The 16,142-nt window shown below is 41.0% G+C and overlaps 1 protein-coding gene across 1 annotated transcript in view; it reads left to right on the forward strand.

Annotated features, from left to right (window-relative positions):
- LOC144609945 (uncharacterized) overlaps positions 1-16,142 on the forward strand; it is a 22,969-nt gene continuing 6,827 nt past the window's right edge. The window contains exon 1 of the mRNA XM_078428349.1: positions 1-158. Within this exon, the coding sequence (XP_078284475.1) occupies positions 54-158 (105 nt within the window). The 5' untranslated portion in view covers positions 1-53. The remainder of the gene's footprint in view (positions 159-16,142) is intronic.

Consider the following 16,142-nt stretch of genomic DNA (forward strand, 5'->3'; position numbering starts at 1 on the left):
GGGCCATGGAGACCTCCCGGGGCCAAAGCCTTTGCTGAAGAGAAGCGGAGGTCATGGGGACCGGCGAAGAAACCCTCGTCACCTTGAGTGGTGGCGCGCCCTGGGGCTTCAGGCTACATGGAGGATCCCACAAAAGCATGCCGCTTCGAGTCGCCAAGGTAGGACAGCGGCCCAACACATTAACCCCCCTTCCCCACCCCCACACCCGGCCAGGGAGAGTCCCCAACGGGACCCACCAAAGAGGGATCCCAGATAAAAGAGAGATACTCCAAGACAGTGGTGGGGCGAGAAGTAGGGACCGCAACACAGAGATAGACCCCAACTCATTGAGATCCGTACCCGAGCAAAGCCTTTCCTCCCCCTCCCCCCCTTTCGGACCCCAGCCCCACAGAGAAACGAGAGAGAGAGAGAGCGGGACGACCGATAGCAAGATATATCCTTTCCAAAGATACGTGCTCAGAGCCCTGCCGAGAAAGAGACCCTCAAACCCAGGGAGACGAGAGAAAGACGCTTAACTGCGCCCCACGTTGGAGGGAGGGAGGGAGGGAGGGGATTGCCAGGAAGACATTGACAGCCAGGAAGAAAGACCTAGCCCAGCGGCTATTGCGCCAGAAACACCCTCAGACCAAGAGACACCCCTAAAGTTCGCTAAACTGGGAAAGCGAACACCCCCAGCCCTCGTCTGTAAATCGTTTGTGGAGTTCGGGACACACACAAACATCGCACTTCCACATTATTTACTGCTATTATGCTCGATTCCGTTTTCGCACCGGCCAATTACTTTTAACTTTGATCTCAAATTACTCGGGGCAAAGACCCCGAACGTGTAAAAGCGGTCGGTAAAGTCAGACCAACTTTGAACGGCGGCGTGTGCGCACCGCGGGGGATTTTGCAGGAGCCAAACTCTTCTCAGGATTGCACATGTATCATATCGATTTACCCTGTCGCTCAGGCCCAGCGCGTGGAATCAATATCACCCGGCTCCAATGCATCTCCAGCAAGATCTTTCAACCTGTAACACGAATATACACACAAGACCAGCTGAATTAATTTCAGCGAAAACTTTTCCAGGTCCGTTGATTTGGCCAGTCTGGCTGGCAATTGGGAATATTCACACATGATGTCGATACTCGCTAGATCTGATTGAATCACTCTGCACCCCTGCACCATTAACGCGGGCAGCGGCCAAAAGATTTTGGAGGTCAAGATGCCAAATAAATCCTCCATGGGATAAGAGGGGAGGAGGATATTGACATTTGCTTTCACTTTATTTCCAAGTCCCCATTCTGGAATAATATTGGAACAATTTTTAATTGTTATTAAATATTTAAACTACAAAGGTGACTATACCACAAAAGTACGCTATTGGATGTAAATTGCACTGAGGCAATCAAAGGTTCTGCAAAGCGCCTTGCAAATGCATTCTTTCTTTGTTAGTGGGCGTCAAGTATATCATGTGTAGGAAGGAACTGCAGATGCTAGTTTACACCGAAGATAGACACAAAAAGCTGGAGCAACTCAGCAGGTCAGACTGGAGAAGGGTCTCCACCCAAAACATCACCTATTCCTTCTTTCCAGAGATGTTGCCTGAGTGTGTCTATCTTCCAAGTATATCCATGACCCTTTCACATAGCTAGCACAGACATACTGGTTCAAACAGCCTTCTTCTCTACAATGTAATTCTGTGGTTCTCGATAACCTGCTTTATTCCTTGACCTGTTTTTAGGCCTTAGTAACTGATTACTAACAGTGATTACATACTTTGCTGGAACAGTAATCACTTTGGAAAGAGTGGAAACAGATGGTATAAAGAATACAAAAAATAAAAGCATGTTTGTGACCTTTATGTGAGCTGACAGTATTGGATCAGAAATATCCCACCCAGCAAGCTGTCTCCATTGCCAACACCACACATCTTTTAGATTTTCAGGATACTTGATAGAGTATGAAAACAATTGTCAATTCAGCAATTCTTTGTTCAGAAGATTGCAAATCTACACCAATTTAAATAAGTTGCTGATTTGAAGGGTCTTGACCCAAAACGTCACCCATTACTTCTCTCCAGAGATGCTGCCTGCCCCGCTGCATTACTCCAGCATTTTGTGTCTATCTTCGGTATATAACCAGCACCTGCAGTTCCTTACTACACAATTCTTTTTCGTTGTCTGTGTGTTACCAATGTCACATTCAGATTAAGGGGGTGATGCAGTTGTAATGCCGATAACAGAAACGGTTGTGCTGAATCACTGTTCAAAATGGGCAAGTAAGCAGTTTTGTCTTTCAATGAGAATTCGAGGCTACAGAATGGATTCAGGTTCAAAATAAATCTTATCAGTTAGGAATAGGGTTTAGTAATGAGACCTGTGTCTGCTCTAATGAGTGTAGTGAGTGCAAAAGGAAAGTGAAGGAGTGGGAAAAGCAGGCACTGGGGGACGTTTTCAGAGAAAACATGTAAAACAGATCAGAGCAAGTTTTGTGATGCTGGGTTTTGGAGAGATTAATGGTGGCATTTAAGGTTAGGATAGTGAATGTTGGAGCCAAGACATGTCTAAATTGCAGTCCACATCAAACATCTATGTTCTCCATTTATTTGTGTCCAGGGAAAGATTATTGGTGACATTGAATGGAGGAAATAATAATTCATGAAAAATGTTAAGAAGGACAATGTGGTAAACTGGGTAGCCAAAAAGTAGTTGATTGGTCAGATCGTTGTAAATATGAGCCTATTATGATGATGGGATAAAAGCATTTTTATTTGTTTGTCCAAAACTTTATACAATCTAAATGACATAATAGAAAGCAAGAAATAAATTTCTCATAGACTTGCTCACATCAGAAGAGTGTTGTCGGACAACAGAGGAGCATGGATTTAGGTCTCTTCGAGATGGTATGCAGCATCAGATTGGTTTAAGTCAACAGAGGTCCATTGCATTCAAGCTTAATCAATGTTCAGATACGTTGCTCTTGTGAGATTTCTCTAAATGTTAAACTTTATTAAGAGTACATTACCACTGATAACGAGTGCCACTGTAAATATAGGAGATGGTCAGAATGTGCATTGGTGAGTATAATTCTATTTACCATTAGTTGGTAGTTCAATGTTATCACATGAAATTGTTGAAAATTTGAAATATGAATATAAAGATTAAAAATCACTCCAAAATTCAAGTGCTCCTCTGAAAAGAATGATACTACAGTATCTCCAAATGTGGCTTGGTGTTCATTTTTATCTGATTACATTCTGTGAAGTTCCAAAGTATTTTATTCTCTTTAGTTAAATTAATACAAGTTGTTGTTGAAACCTACCTCAACCCATTCACCGTGTTGCTCCAGTATGATGCTGATAATATGATAAATTGAACTGGGAAATGTACCCAGAAATGTAATGAGTATCAATTAGGACACAGGCAGCAGGGATTAGATGAAATTAGGTTTAAAATGATCGAACCAGGAATGGTAGTAGATAAATTGTGGCAGTGACAGGTAATGTTGCAGAGAATTAATTAGCATGACCGATCAATATGGGGTCACCAGTGCAGTTCATAATCAGATAAGGCACACAGATTGCACATTCTCAAACATTTTTTACTCGTTGAAGGATCAATTAAATTGATTATTTTGACAAGATGAATTAGAGCAATTAAGTATTTTAGAAGCTTGCAAAGGAATTTTAAAAAACTCAAGATTACAAAATCTATTATGCTCCTCGACAACCGTTAACTATTTGTAAATTTAGCATGAAATTACAAAGGGCATATTGAAAACATATTTTCTGAGCACTGCTCTCATTTATTGCTAAATATTGTTCCCACAATTAATTACAGATTTGCCCCACATCTTGTGACGGTGCTGGATTTTATTTGTTTTTGGGTAGGGTATAAGGTCACTTTCAATCAGCTGATGGAAAGAAAAGGTCATCCTTTCCTTGGTTGAACGCTTGACGGAGAATTTGAATATGTGGCATGCAGTTCTGACTATGGAAAAGGTGAGAAGCTCTTCGGACATTGCTCGCTAGCATTTTGGCTTGATCGATGGTGACATCACCTGGCTCAGTTAACAGAGTATTATCTGTGGACGCAGGCACTGCTCATCTATTGCCACAGTCTCTGAAGGACTGTTCTTTAAATCAGAGTTTGAACCGAGTTCCTGTCTGCTTGTTGGAATGAGTGGAAATAGTGATATGGGATTTGATATGGGAAGGCACAGCTGCTGAATCCTTGCCAGAGAGCATTCCCAGTGCTCAGTATTTCATAGAGACATACGGCAGAGCAACACGTCTTAAGAGCAACACTAAAGCAAAACTAAAGGTTGCTTTAGTTTAGTTTAAATCAGTTTATTATCATGGGTACTGCTGTACAGTGAAAAGCTTTTGGTGCATGCACGTTTCAACTTTTTGACTAATTTTGCATTTTTTTTCCTTTTCACATATTTGTTAATTTCCCTGTTGTAACTTCTGCTTTTACAAACCTCTCGCGTTGCATTGAAAACAATCCTCCATTTCTCACTTTTTGGGCCAGGATCTGCAAAAACATCAGATCACATTCTGGAGAGATTTTTTTGAGATTAAATAATTTAGTTTCATTTTCATTTTATAAATGTCAATCTAAATGATGAAATTTCCCAGAAATTATTCAGATCAGATAGGGGCAGCTGCCTTAAAGCACTTGCAGTGACTCTGGGTGCTGTCCGTATGGAGTTTGGACATTCTCCCTGTGACCGCGTAGGTTTTCTCCGTGATCTTTGGTTTCCTCCCACACTCTAAAGACGTACAGGTTTGTAGGTTAATTGGCTTGGTATTAGTGTAAAGTCCTTAGCATGTGTAGGATAGTGTTAATGTCTGGGGATCACTGGTCGGTTCGTACTCGGTGGGTCGAAAGGCCTGATTCCGCGCTGTATCTCTAAACTAAACTAAAATCACATACAGTAAAGGAGCAGCCCCGATCACTGGTATTTTGATAAGCCCTTGTACATTTCTCTCCCTCAGCCATTTATCCATTTCCCTTTATAAAACTTTTGTGAATTATGCCTCCACATTGTTTCTTGTCACAGAATCCCCCTGCATTGAAACCGTTCCTAATCCCCCCCACTTTTTCCATGACGTTTGTAAATTTATCCCCATAGTTACTGACATACCTACCAGTGGAAAGAGTTTGCTCCTATTTATAAATACCTTTGAACCCCTTGAACAGTTCTGCTCTTATAGCTGATTGTTCTCGTGAAAAGAGCAGCAACTTCTCTCAGGTAGACACAAAATGCTAGAGTAACTCAGCGGGCCAGACTGAAGAGGGGTCTCGACCCGAAATGTCACCCATTCATTCTCCCCCGAGATGCTGCCTGACCCGTTGAGTTACTCTAGCATTTTGTGTCTACCTTCGATTTAAGCCAGCATCTGCAGTTTTTTTTCCTAAGCAACTTCTCTCATGCCTCTTCACAATTAAATCCTCTCACTCCCAGGATCAAATGTTGAAACCGCACACGAAGATGGAACACTTGTTCTAACATTGCAAATGGCAAGGCTGCTTTTGGACTATATTGTTCAGTTTTGCTTACTCTGCTATTGGAAGGATGCTGTTAAGCTGGAAAGAGTACAGAGAAGAATTATGAGGATGTTGCCAGGACTTGAGGGTCAGAGCTATAGGGAGAGATTGGGCAGGCTAGGACTTTATTCATGGAGCACAGGAGGATGAGGGTGACCCTATAAAGGTGTTTAACATCATGAAGGGAATGCAGTCTTTTGCCCAGATAGGGAAATCAAGAGCCAGAGGAGATAGGTTTGCGAGAGGGGAAAAAACTAATAGGATGCTGGGGAGCAACTTTTCCATGCAGAGCAGGGTGGATGTATGGAATGGGCTGCCCGAGGAAGTAGTTGAGGCAAGTACTATAACATTTAAAATACATTTGGACAGGTATAATAATAGGAAAGGTTTAGAGGGATGTAGGGCAAATGCAGGGAGGTGGGACTGGTGTAGATGGGGTATCTGCTGTACGACTCTAAATCTCGAGTTTAAATGAGCCACCTGCCACCAAACATATGAAAATCTTCAGAGAGTAGACTTAGGACTAATTTTATAATATTATAAACCAAATGACCAATTTATACTCGGGAGATAATGCATCGCCTCATTAATTGGTGATCTGCTTGATTCTCAACCCATTGACAATTAAATTAGTGTATAATGTGTGTAATTTGTGCCCATTTGTGTTTGTGTCCATTTACACCACTAGATTATTACTCAGGTGGGACAGGTGCAAGTTACACTCCATGTGTCATCAGTAATCAAGACATTAGGTCCAAATTGTCAGTCAGAACTATATTTAGGTCAACAGAATGTTCTTTCATACCATGAAATGCCACCTAGCTAGTCCCAAAGGCAGCCTCGTACATTGAGTATGCAATGACACATTGCATACTCAATGTGATGTGTGTGGTATCAGGTGTGGAGATGGTGTTGAAAGCTCTATGGTTGGATTAAAAATTGTTTAAGTCCACAAAAATAATGAAATGATCTTATGGCATGTAGATTATTTCTCAGCACTTTCTTCTATAAGCTAAATTATAATTTTAAAGTGTGTTTAGGTTTTTTGCCAGGTAATCATTCAGGATTGAGGATGACTTGCTTCCACTTCTATCTTTGGCTCTGAGGTGACATAGGTCAATGTGAGAGCAACATAATCTTTCATAGTTGGGCAAGAGGTTCTTGACAGTGTGGGTGTTGGGTAGTTTGTGAGGTGGTGCGCTCCTATGGGTTTCTTTGTGCTCCCAACCCATGGACCTGAGGTTCTGATTTCTATTTTGATTCCTCCTTTTCCATTTCAAGTGGTCATGGGCCAAATATTCCTGAAGTCAATGGAATGTTGCAGTTTTTTGAGGAGACTAACCATGTCCTTGAATCTTTTCTTCTTTCAACATGGAAATCAGGTTCATTTAGCCAATAGCCATAAATGATGAATCTGATGTTAGCAAGCATCCATAATAGTTATGGTATTCCTTAAGAACATTAAAAAAAAGTAGGATCCGGAGCAAATCCCATGGCTTCTTAAAACTATTCCATCATTCAGTATAATTGTGGCTGATCCCCTCCCTTATCCACTCTCACACTTCACTTCTGTGGTCCAAACATCCATCAGAAACATAAAAACATGGAAAATAGGTGCCGGAGGAGGCCATTTGGCCCTTCGAGCCAGCACCGCCACTCATTGTGATCATGGCTGATCGTCCCCAATCAATCATGAGAATTAATTTTGATTTTACTCAATCACTGAAAATCCAAAGCCCACCAGTATACACAAATTCATTGTAGTTATTCTCCCATAAGTAGTTTACCATGAGTCTATGTCCCCTTGCTCTAGAACATGATAGTTCATTCTGTGCTTCATGAGAAATGAATTCATCTCATCTGCACCATTTAATCTCTTGTTTGGTTATATTGGTAAAGATTCAATTTCCCAATGTAAACAAATAAATACTGATTGCTGTGGAATCCACATTGATCTTCTTTGTTATGGAATCCTTAATCCACAATTCCCAAAATGCTTTGAATGTTTTATACTTTGCTATATTTGTTTTGTGGATCTAGCTACCACTGGCAAGTCAGGCATCTATTGCCAATTTCTGATTACTTCACAGAATGTAATGGTGAGCCACTTTCTTGAAACACTGCTGGTGAACGTATTCTCACAATACTATTAGGTAGGGAGGTAGGACGATGAATGAACCACAGTATATTTCTAAATCTGGTTGGTGTGCAACTTGAAGAGTAAAAGGTACTTGCTCTATTTGTTCGTATTAGAGTCATACAGCATGGAAACAGGACCTTCGGTCCAACTCTCCCACACTGATCAAAATGCCCCATCTACACGAGTCCCACCTGCCTGCCACCCATATCCTTCTAAACCTTTCCAATCCATGTACCTGTTCAAATATCTTTTAAGTGTTCTTTTAGTACCTGCCTCAATCACCCACTCTGGCAGCTTGTTCCTCATACCCATCACCCTTTGTGTGAAAGCCCCTCAGATTCCTATTAAATCTTTCTCATCACAGCTTAAATTTATGTCCCCTGGTTCATGATTGCACTACTCTGAGTAAAGGACTGTGCATTTAATCTATCTATTCCCCTCGTGATTTTACAGTGCCCTTCATAATGTTTGGGACAAAGACCCATCATTTATTTATTTGCCTCTGTACTCCACAATTTGAGATTTGTAATAGAAAAAATCACATGTGGTTAAAGTGCACATTGTCAGATTTTATTAAAGGGTATTTTTATACATTTTAGTTTCACCATGTAGAAATTACAGCTGTTTATCCTTTAATAAAATCTGACAATGTGCACTTTAACCACATGTGATTTGTTTCTATTACAAATCTCAAATTGCGGATTACAGAGGCAAATAAATAAATGATGGGTCTTTGTCCCAAACATTATGAACGACACTGTATATGACTCTATTAGATCACCCTTCATCCTCCTGCTCCCCAAGGAATAAAGTCCGAGCCTGCTCAACCACTACGTATAGCTCAGGCCCTCAGGTTCTGGCAATATCCTTGTAAATCTTCTCTGTAAGCATTCCAGCTTATCTCTGCATCCTATCCAGCTTATTGATAGCCAAGGATGTAGGTTTGGATGGCACTATATCGGCATTATCCAGGGGAGTAACTGCACTCAATCACTTTGCATTACCACAGGAGGGAATTAATATTTAGGCTATTATATTGTGTACCATCAAGCAGGCAGCTTTGACCCATTGGGGTAGAGCTTCTTGAATGTTATTAGAGCTGAACTGATCCAGGTAAGAAGAAAGCATTTGTTTCTGATCTAGACAGAGGAAATGTTTGTCCTTGCAGCGATGTGAGGAGATTTTAAGAGTGAACAAATCATCACTTTCTTGCTCTTGCCAATTTCAGATAACTAGTCTGAAGGCATTCCTGTGAATACTTCTTGCAGAACCCAATTCAATTTGCTAATGTTACGCTGAGCTTTTATGTTGGAGAGGCTTAGTGCAGTATTGAGGAATTATAAGCTGTGAAGAGAGAAAAAGAGTTTCTCTAAAGACTGCTTCATCCAATAAATGTTGGAACCTCATGCATTATTCAATCATACTACAACCACAGCATCTGTTAGGAGAGTGGAAGAGATTCTTCCCAAAGTCAACCAAGCCACCTGCAAGCCATGTGACTGAAGATGCCATGTGACTGTGACTGTACAGGACCCAATGAACTTACAAACCTACATGTTTTTGGAACATGGGAGGAAACTGGAGCACCCAGAGAAAATCCACACGGTCACAGGAAGAACGTACAAACTCCATACAGAAAACACCCATAGTGAGGGTTCCTGCCACAGCAAGGCAGCAACTCTACCATTGTGCCACTGTGCCCAGGGTGCATTTAGTGGTGGGTGAACAGTACTGGATACATAATGAAACCTATTTCTCTGTCCACCCTGAAGTTTGATCAGATCATTGCATCGCCCGTCTCAGAGAGTTGTTTTGTCACTAACAATACAACCCAATTAACCTACCTCCTCAGAATGACCTTGTCCCAAGGTGACAATCAACTAAGTTGCAGTTTGCTGATGCTTTCAGTTCATCACACAGCCAATTAACAAGCACCAAGCACCAACTTCTTTTGTACTTTAAACAGAATAAGTGACGGAATTGCAAAAGGTGATTCCCAACATAAGAATGAGATTTCGTAAAAAGCAAGATAAATAGCTGGGATAAATGGCCAATGACCCCTCATAAATCTGACAAAATCCAAATGGTCCGAGCTGGGGTACGAGTGACACCTCATCAACCTTGCAGTAGTATGAATTATAAGTGTTTTCTTGGAGACAAAGCATTGGGCAAATGCATGGAAATACAAGTAATCTCAGTCAAGAACAAGCTAGAGCTCAGAGAAATTCCACACTCGGTTGTCAGAAACAGGAACCCAGAATACTAAGGATAATTGTTGCCTGATTTGTGTCTGACCACAGATTAGAGGTTTGATCTGAGGCTGTTCCAGTTTGTACACTCAGTTACGCATTGAACAGTACATTTATTTATTCATGAACAATGAAGGCCATTAAATCATACTTGAAAGACAGCGACAATACACCAGTTTCATTCTATTTCTGGTTAACTGTTACTTGAAGCAGAAATAATGTGTTTTGATAGAAGGAAAAAAACTTGCATTTATCCAACACCCTTTACAATCTCTGAATATCCTAAAGATTTTACTGCCAATGAAATACTTTGGTAATGGAGTTATTAGTGTGTGAATAAAAGTAGCAGCCAATTTATACGATATGTTTTCCACAAAGAGCAATGAGTAATCTATACGATGAGCAACAGATCATCTGTTGTTGTGATGTTGATTGATGGGTAATTACTCACCAAATCACAGGGGAAAGCAGACCGAAGGCTGACATTTCATCATTGGGGCATTGCTAGATTCATTTTATGATATGCTGAAGATAAAGCGGGAAATGTTTCCCTTTTTAAAAAGAATATACTTGGAAATAGATGGCAGCAATCAAATTAAGTGAACTTGAAATGGTCTAATCGCATAACATGACAGTCTGCTTTCTTTGGTTTCCTGTGATGCCAAGGTGACTCCTTACATGAGAATGAGATTTGGGGAAAAAGCACGGTACATAGATGGGATAAATGGCCACTGACCCCTCATATGCATCATATGATCAGATGTGTCTCCAGTCTGGCTAATCAATCATAAGTAAACAGCCAAAGAAAGAGTTTAGGGCTCATTAGATTGCTATCAATGGATGTCAGTGACTGCAGAACAGCATTGACCCAGGCTTTGGATGAAATGGTAGGCTATCCGATGAAGTCTAGGATGATGGTCAGGATGAGAGGCAAAGAGAAATGAATCCACAACCGTCTCTTGACTAAAAGTGGTGCTCAGTCTTCCTTATCAAAGGGTTGTGAAGAATTAATGAGCGGGACTTTCATAGCTGGGCTGTGGTTGATACGGATAACAGGCAGTTTGAACCCAAGAACAAAAGGATTAGTCGCCCATGGTTGCTCTTGCTTACTTCTTGGTTTCTGGTTCCTAAGGAGAGCTCCCTTTGAGTCCTGTTTCTCATCACTTCTCTCCCCATCCCCTGATCTCCATGTCTTCTCACCACCTTCTCTCCTATTTTGGTCGAATGTAAGGAAGCCGCAACAAATTTATGATCCATTTTCATTGCATTATTTCTGGAAAAATAAGGTGAGCACCTGCTTGGCTCAAAATATACCATTCTCTGGTATCAATAATTCACTGTGATGAAGGATCTTTCAATTTTAGGCTTCGGAATAGAATATAATTGGATTTTGTCCATGCGTTTTGAATTAAAATGTTATAAAACAAGAAATGAGAATGGGTTCTGGAGAAATTTATTTCCAGCAAAGCATTTAAAATCGTCAACATATTTGTGACTAGATAATGAATGAGGTGAAAGGATTTGGTGCATTAGTAAACCGGAAGGCTCTCTGGCCTTCTAAAGACAGAGATTGCGTGGAGAAAATTAATTTATCCTTTACTTCTTTGAGCTGTCGCATTGTTTTATATTAGCTCAGCTCCTGAATATACAGTAATGGCAAATGCTCCCTCCCCAATCTGATGACCTATTTTTGGATGGGGAACGCATACTGCAATAGTATTTATTTTTATCCAGTACCACATGCCATGGCATTCCGGAGCTCATTTCCATCCACAAGCATTTTACACGGATTGGGACAGATTACTGTCAGGGAGGAGGCCAGGAGAATGGGAATGACTGGCAACGTGCCGATGGTCACGTAACCACAATGCCAGATAAAGCTATTATGGGTAAAATGGCGAGACCAGGTGCAATCTTGATTTCAAGTGCTATTTATGTGCAATCTACACCATTGTCAATAGGAGTAAGATTTTGGCCAAGTCACTTAATAGACCATATTCTGAAAAACTGTCGGGTTGATTTAATTAAGAAACAGACGGAGGAGTATTGCGATAGCATGCTCACTATTCCAAAAAATCACAATGGCTTAAACTGAGGTTTTTTTTTCAATACAGATGGTGAAAATCTGAAACAAAATTACTGATGAGTGGTTCCCATATTTTCTGTTTTTATTTCTGGATAATCTAATATTGGTCAAAACACAATTTTCCTGCTCTCTTTGCAAAACCCTTGATTCCTTGCGTTGCTAGAGACAAGGGACTGCAGATGCTGGTTTACAACAAAAAACTGCTGGAGTAACTCAGCGGGTCAAGCAGCATCTGTGGAAGGCATGGAGATGTGACTCATCTGAAGAAAGGTCTTATTCTGAAGCTGATTCACCAGCTCTAGATACCACCACTATGGAAAACATCCACTCAGCATTCACCCTGTTAATTCTCCTCAGAATCTTGTCTCTCAATAAGATCAACCCTCACTCCTCGGAACTCCAATAAGCACAGGCCCAATCTGTAAAACCTTTCTTCATACATCAACCCTTTCATTGCAGGAGTCAACAGTGAACCATCTCTGCACTGACTACATGTAAATATATCTTTCCTTGACCATGAATACTGAAACCACATCAACACTCTGGTGCCCTGTAAAGTTGCATCAAGAATTCCTGACCTTTGTAGTCCATACTCTGAAATAAAGGCCAATGTTCCCATTAATCTTCCTAACTACTTGCTGTCTGGCATACCAACCATTTGTGTTTCATGCACTAAGGCAACCCCTTAGCACACCATGGCAATTTGTCATCTCACTCCATTTAAATAATAATTTGCTATTTAATTCTTCCTTCTGAAATAGTTTCATATTTTCCCATGTTATTTTTCCATCTGCCAGTTTGTTACCTGCTCACTTAATCTTTCTGTGCAATTTTCCAGGTGCTTTGTGTCCTTATCATAAGTTACATATAGACAATAGGTGCAGGTGTAGGCCATTCGGCCCTTCGAGCCAGCACCGCCATTCAATGTGATCATGGCTGATCATTCTCAATCAGTACCCCGTTCCTCCCTTCTCCCCATACTCCCTGACTCCGCAATCCTTAAGAGCTCTATCTAGCTCTCTCTTGAATGCATTCAGAGAATTGGCCTCCACTGCCTTCTGAGGCAGAGAATTCCACAGATTTACAACTCCTCTGACTGAAAAAGTTTTTCCACATCTCCGTTCTAAATGGCCCACCCCTTATTCTTAAACTGGCCCCTGGTTCTGGACTCCCCCAACATTGGGAACATGTTTCCTGCCTCTAACGTGTCCAACCCCTTAATAATCTTATATCTTTCTAACATCGACAAAGTTTAATGCAATAAGATCAGTTCCTTCAGTCAAGTCACCAATGCAGATTGTATAGGTTGTCCCATGGTTATGAGCACCAAACCTAAGGATGTTCATACATAATATTAAATTCAAAAGTCCAACGCACAGACAAGTCAATTTCCACAAACAACAGAACTGTTTCCTCTCTCCCTCTGTTTTTCATAGTTGTTTTTAATACACCATTCTTATGTGCTTTTGATGCCTTTCTCTACAGTAGATTATTATATTGAGCGAATTTTGTGCATTTCCCAACTTACGGACAATAGATATCTGTAAAATTGGAAACCATTCATTACACGGGACAACCTGTAAATATTTGAAGCCCCTGGCCTGAACACTGCCACCCCCCCTAGTGACTGACTGCCAATCTGAAAATGACCCACGTCCTGAATTTATGTTTTCTATTTATTAACCACTCATCGACGCATGCCCATATATTAACCCCCATCCCATGCCTATTTGCCTTGTTCAATGAACCTTTACATGGCACCTTATTGAATGCCTTCTTGAAATCCAATTCTACTGGTTCACCTTAATCCATTCTATTTATTACATCCTTATTGAGTCCTGGCAGATTTGTCATATAATTTCCCTTGCCTCAAACTAAATTGACTCTGATTGATTGTCTGACATTTTTTAAATTGTCCTGCTGTTACATCTTTAATAATGAATATCATGAATAATGAAAATAATTTTCTCAACGACAAATATAATGTTAACTGATCTATAGTTTCCACCTTTCTGTCTCCCTCCTTTTTTGAATAGTGCCATTTTACTTGTGATCCTTCAATCCACTGTGAATTCTCCAGCATCTATGGAGTTCTGGAGGATAAAAACCCATGTCTCCATTAAAGATAGACACAAAATGCTGGAGTAACTCAGCGGGTCAGGCAACATCAGCAGACTGAGGCTGTATAGATAATAGACAATAGGTGCAGGAGTAGGCCATTCGGCCCTTCGAGCCAGCATCGCCATTCAATATGATCATTGCTGATCATTCACAATCAGTACCCCGTTCCTGCCTTCTCCCCATACCCCCTGACTCCGCTATCTTTAAGAGCTCTATCTAGCTCTCTCTTGAAAGCATCCAGAGAATTGGACCCCACTGCCTTCTGAGGCAGAGAATTCCACAGATTTACAACTCTCTGTAGAAGGATCTCGACCCGAAACGTCACCTATTTCTTTTCTTCAGAGACGCTGCCTGACCCGTTGATTTATTCCAGCATTTTGTGTCTATCTTCAATGTAAACCAGTGTCTGCAGTTCCTTCCTAAACACCATGTATCCTAGGATCCAAGCCATCAGATCCAGAGGACTACTTCAATATTGGCCCCATTAGGTTGCCATTGTTTTTTCTTCCTTGCCTTATGCCCCTTGATTCTCAATTCTTAGAGTCACAGAGGGATACAGCATGGAAACGGGCGCTTCCTCCCTCCGAGTTCACAGTGACCTGTAGCCATCCATTTATATCAATCCAACATTAGCCCCATTTCTTTCTCCCCATATTATCTTTTCAGATTCTACTACTCATCCACACACTATTGCCAATTTACATTGGACAATTAGCCTACTAACCTTTGGAATCACCGACCCAACAGCATTGTGATGGTACCTTCACCAGCACAGTTCAAGACTAACTTGCACGTGTTTGGAGGAAAGTGGAGCACCTGGCAGAAACCGTATGGTAACCAGGAATATGTACCACACCAGAGCAACACATGGTGCAAGACAGGTGACCACTGAATTTGGGGGCAATGAAAAATTTGTGCAAATAAATCAAAGCTCTGTCTGTTCTCTGAGGTAAAAGGTCCAAAGGCACCATTTTAAAGAATACCAATTCTCCTTGGTGTCCTAGTTTGTATTTATCTCACAACCAACAGCTTAAAACACTTTGAGTCACTATTTGGTCGTTACCTCTGTTACTAGGGTTTGTTCTTCATCTCCAGCCCTTCCCTCTCCCTCTCCCTCTCCCCCCCTCCTCTCCCCCTCCTCCTCCTCCCCACCTGGCTGGCAGCATGGTTCACCTACAAATACTCTGCAGTTACCAAGGCAACTCCAACAGCACCTCCAAACTGCAATGTCTGCCACTAAGAAGGACAAGGGTGGTCGGTCAATGGAAATTAAATAAACCCACTTGGAATCACTCCACCTGAATGAGACCTATCATATATCCCTTCAGCATTGTGATAGCACCTTAACCAGCGCAGGTTCAAGAAAGTGCTCACTGCCACTTTCTCAAGGACAAATGAGGATTGGCAGTGTATACTAGCCCTGGTAATATGCCCATAATTCCATAATAAACTAAAATATTGACATTTGGGAAGGTCTTTATTTGCGACTTTACTTTTTTTAAGTGCTCCTCATGCCTAGATTGAAACTTTGAGCTAATGCACTAGAGTGTATTAACATTCTTAATAAGTGTATCTACCTTTTAATTAATTTTAAATATAATTTATGCATTAACTTCATAGGGTGAGTTGTTGTCAGCTGACACCAGGTAGGTGTGTAGTTTTGGAAAGATGTTCGTGGATTATAAGTTTTTTTTCAATTCGCCAGATCTGGGGATTGCTGGCAAGAGGGACACTAATTACTCATCCTTAGTTTTCTTTCAAAACATGATGTTGTAATGACAGTGCCTATGGGGTGCTATTAACTATGATTTCCAGGATTTTAACCCAAAGGCAAATGTGAAATATGTTAAGTTTGAACTGATGGATTCCATGTGTTAATAGTGTATGTGCCTGCTGCCAATGTCATTTGAGATGATAGGGACCAAAGTTAGAGGCACTTCAAATTCCATGTCATCAGCTGAGAATGAAGCAGGAACCCAGAGTCAGTTTGTAGATAAGGGAGGCGAGTG

This window comes from Rhinoraja longicauda, chromosome 35 (genome assembly GCF_053455715.1).
Source record: "Rhinoraja longicauda isolate Sanriku21f chromosome 35, sRhiLon1.1, whole genome shotgun sequence".
Taxonomy (NCBI): Eukaryota; Metazoa; Chordata; class Chondrichthyes; order Rajiformes; family Arhynchobatidae; genus Rhinoraja; species Rhinoraja longicauda.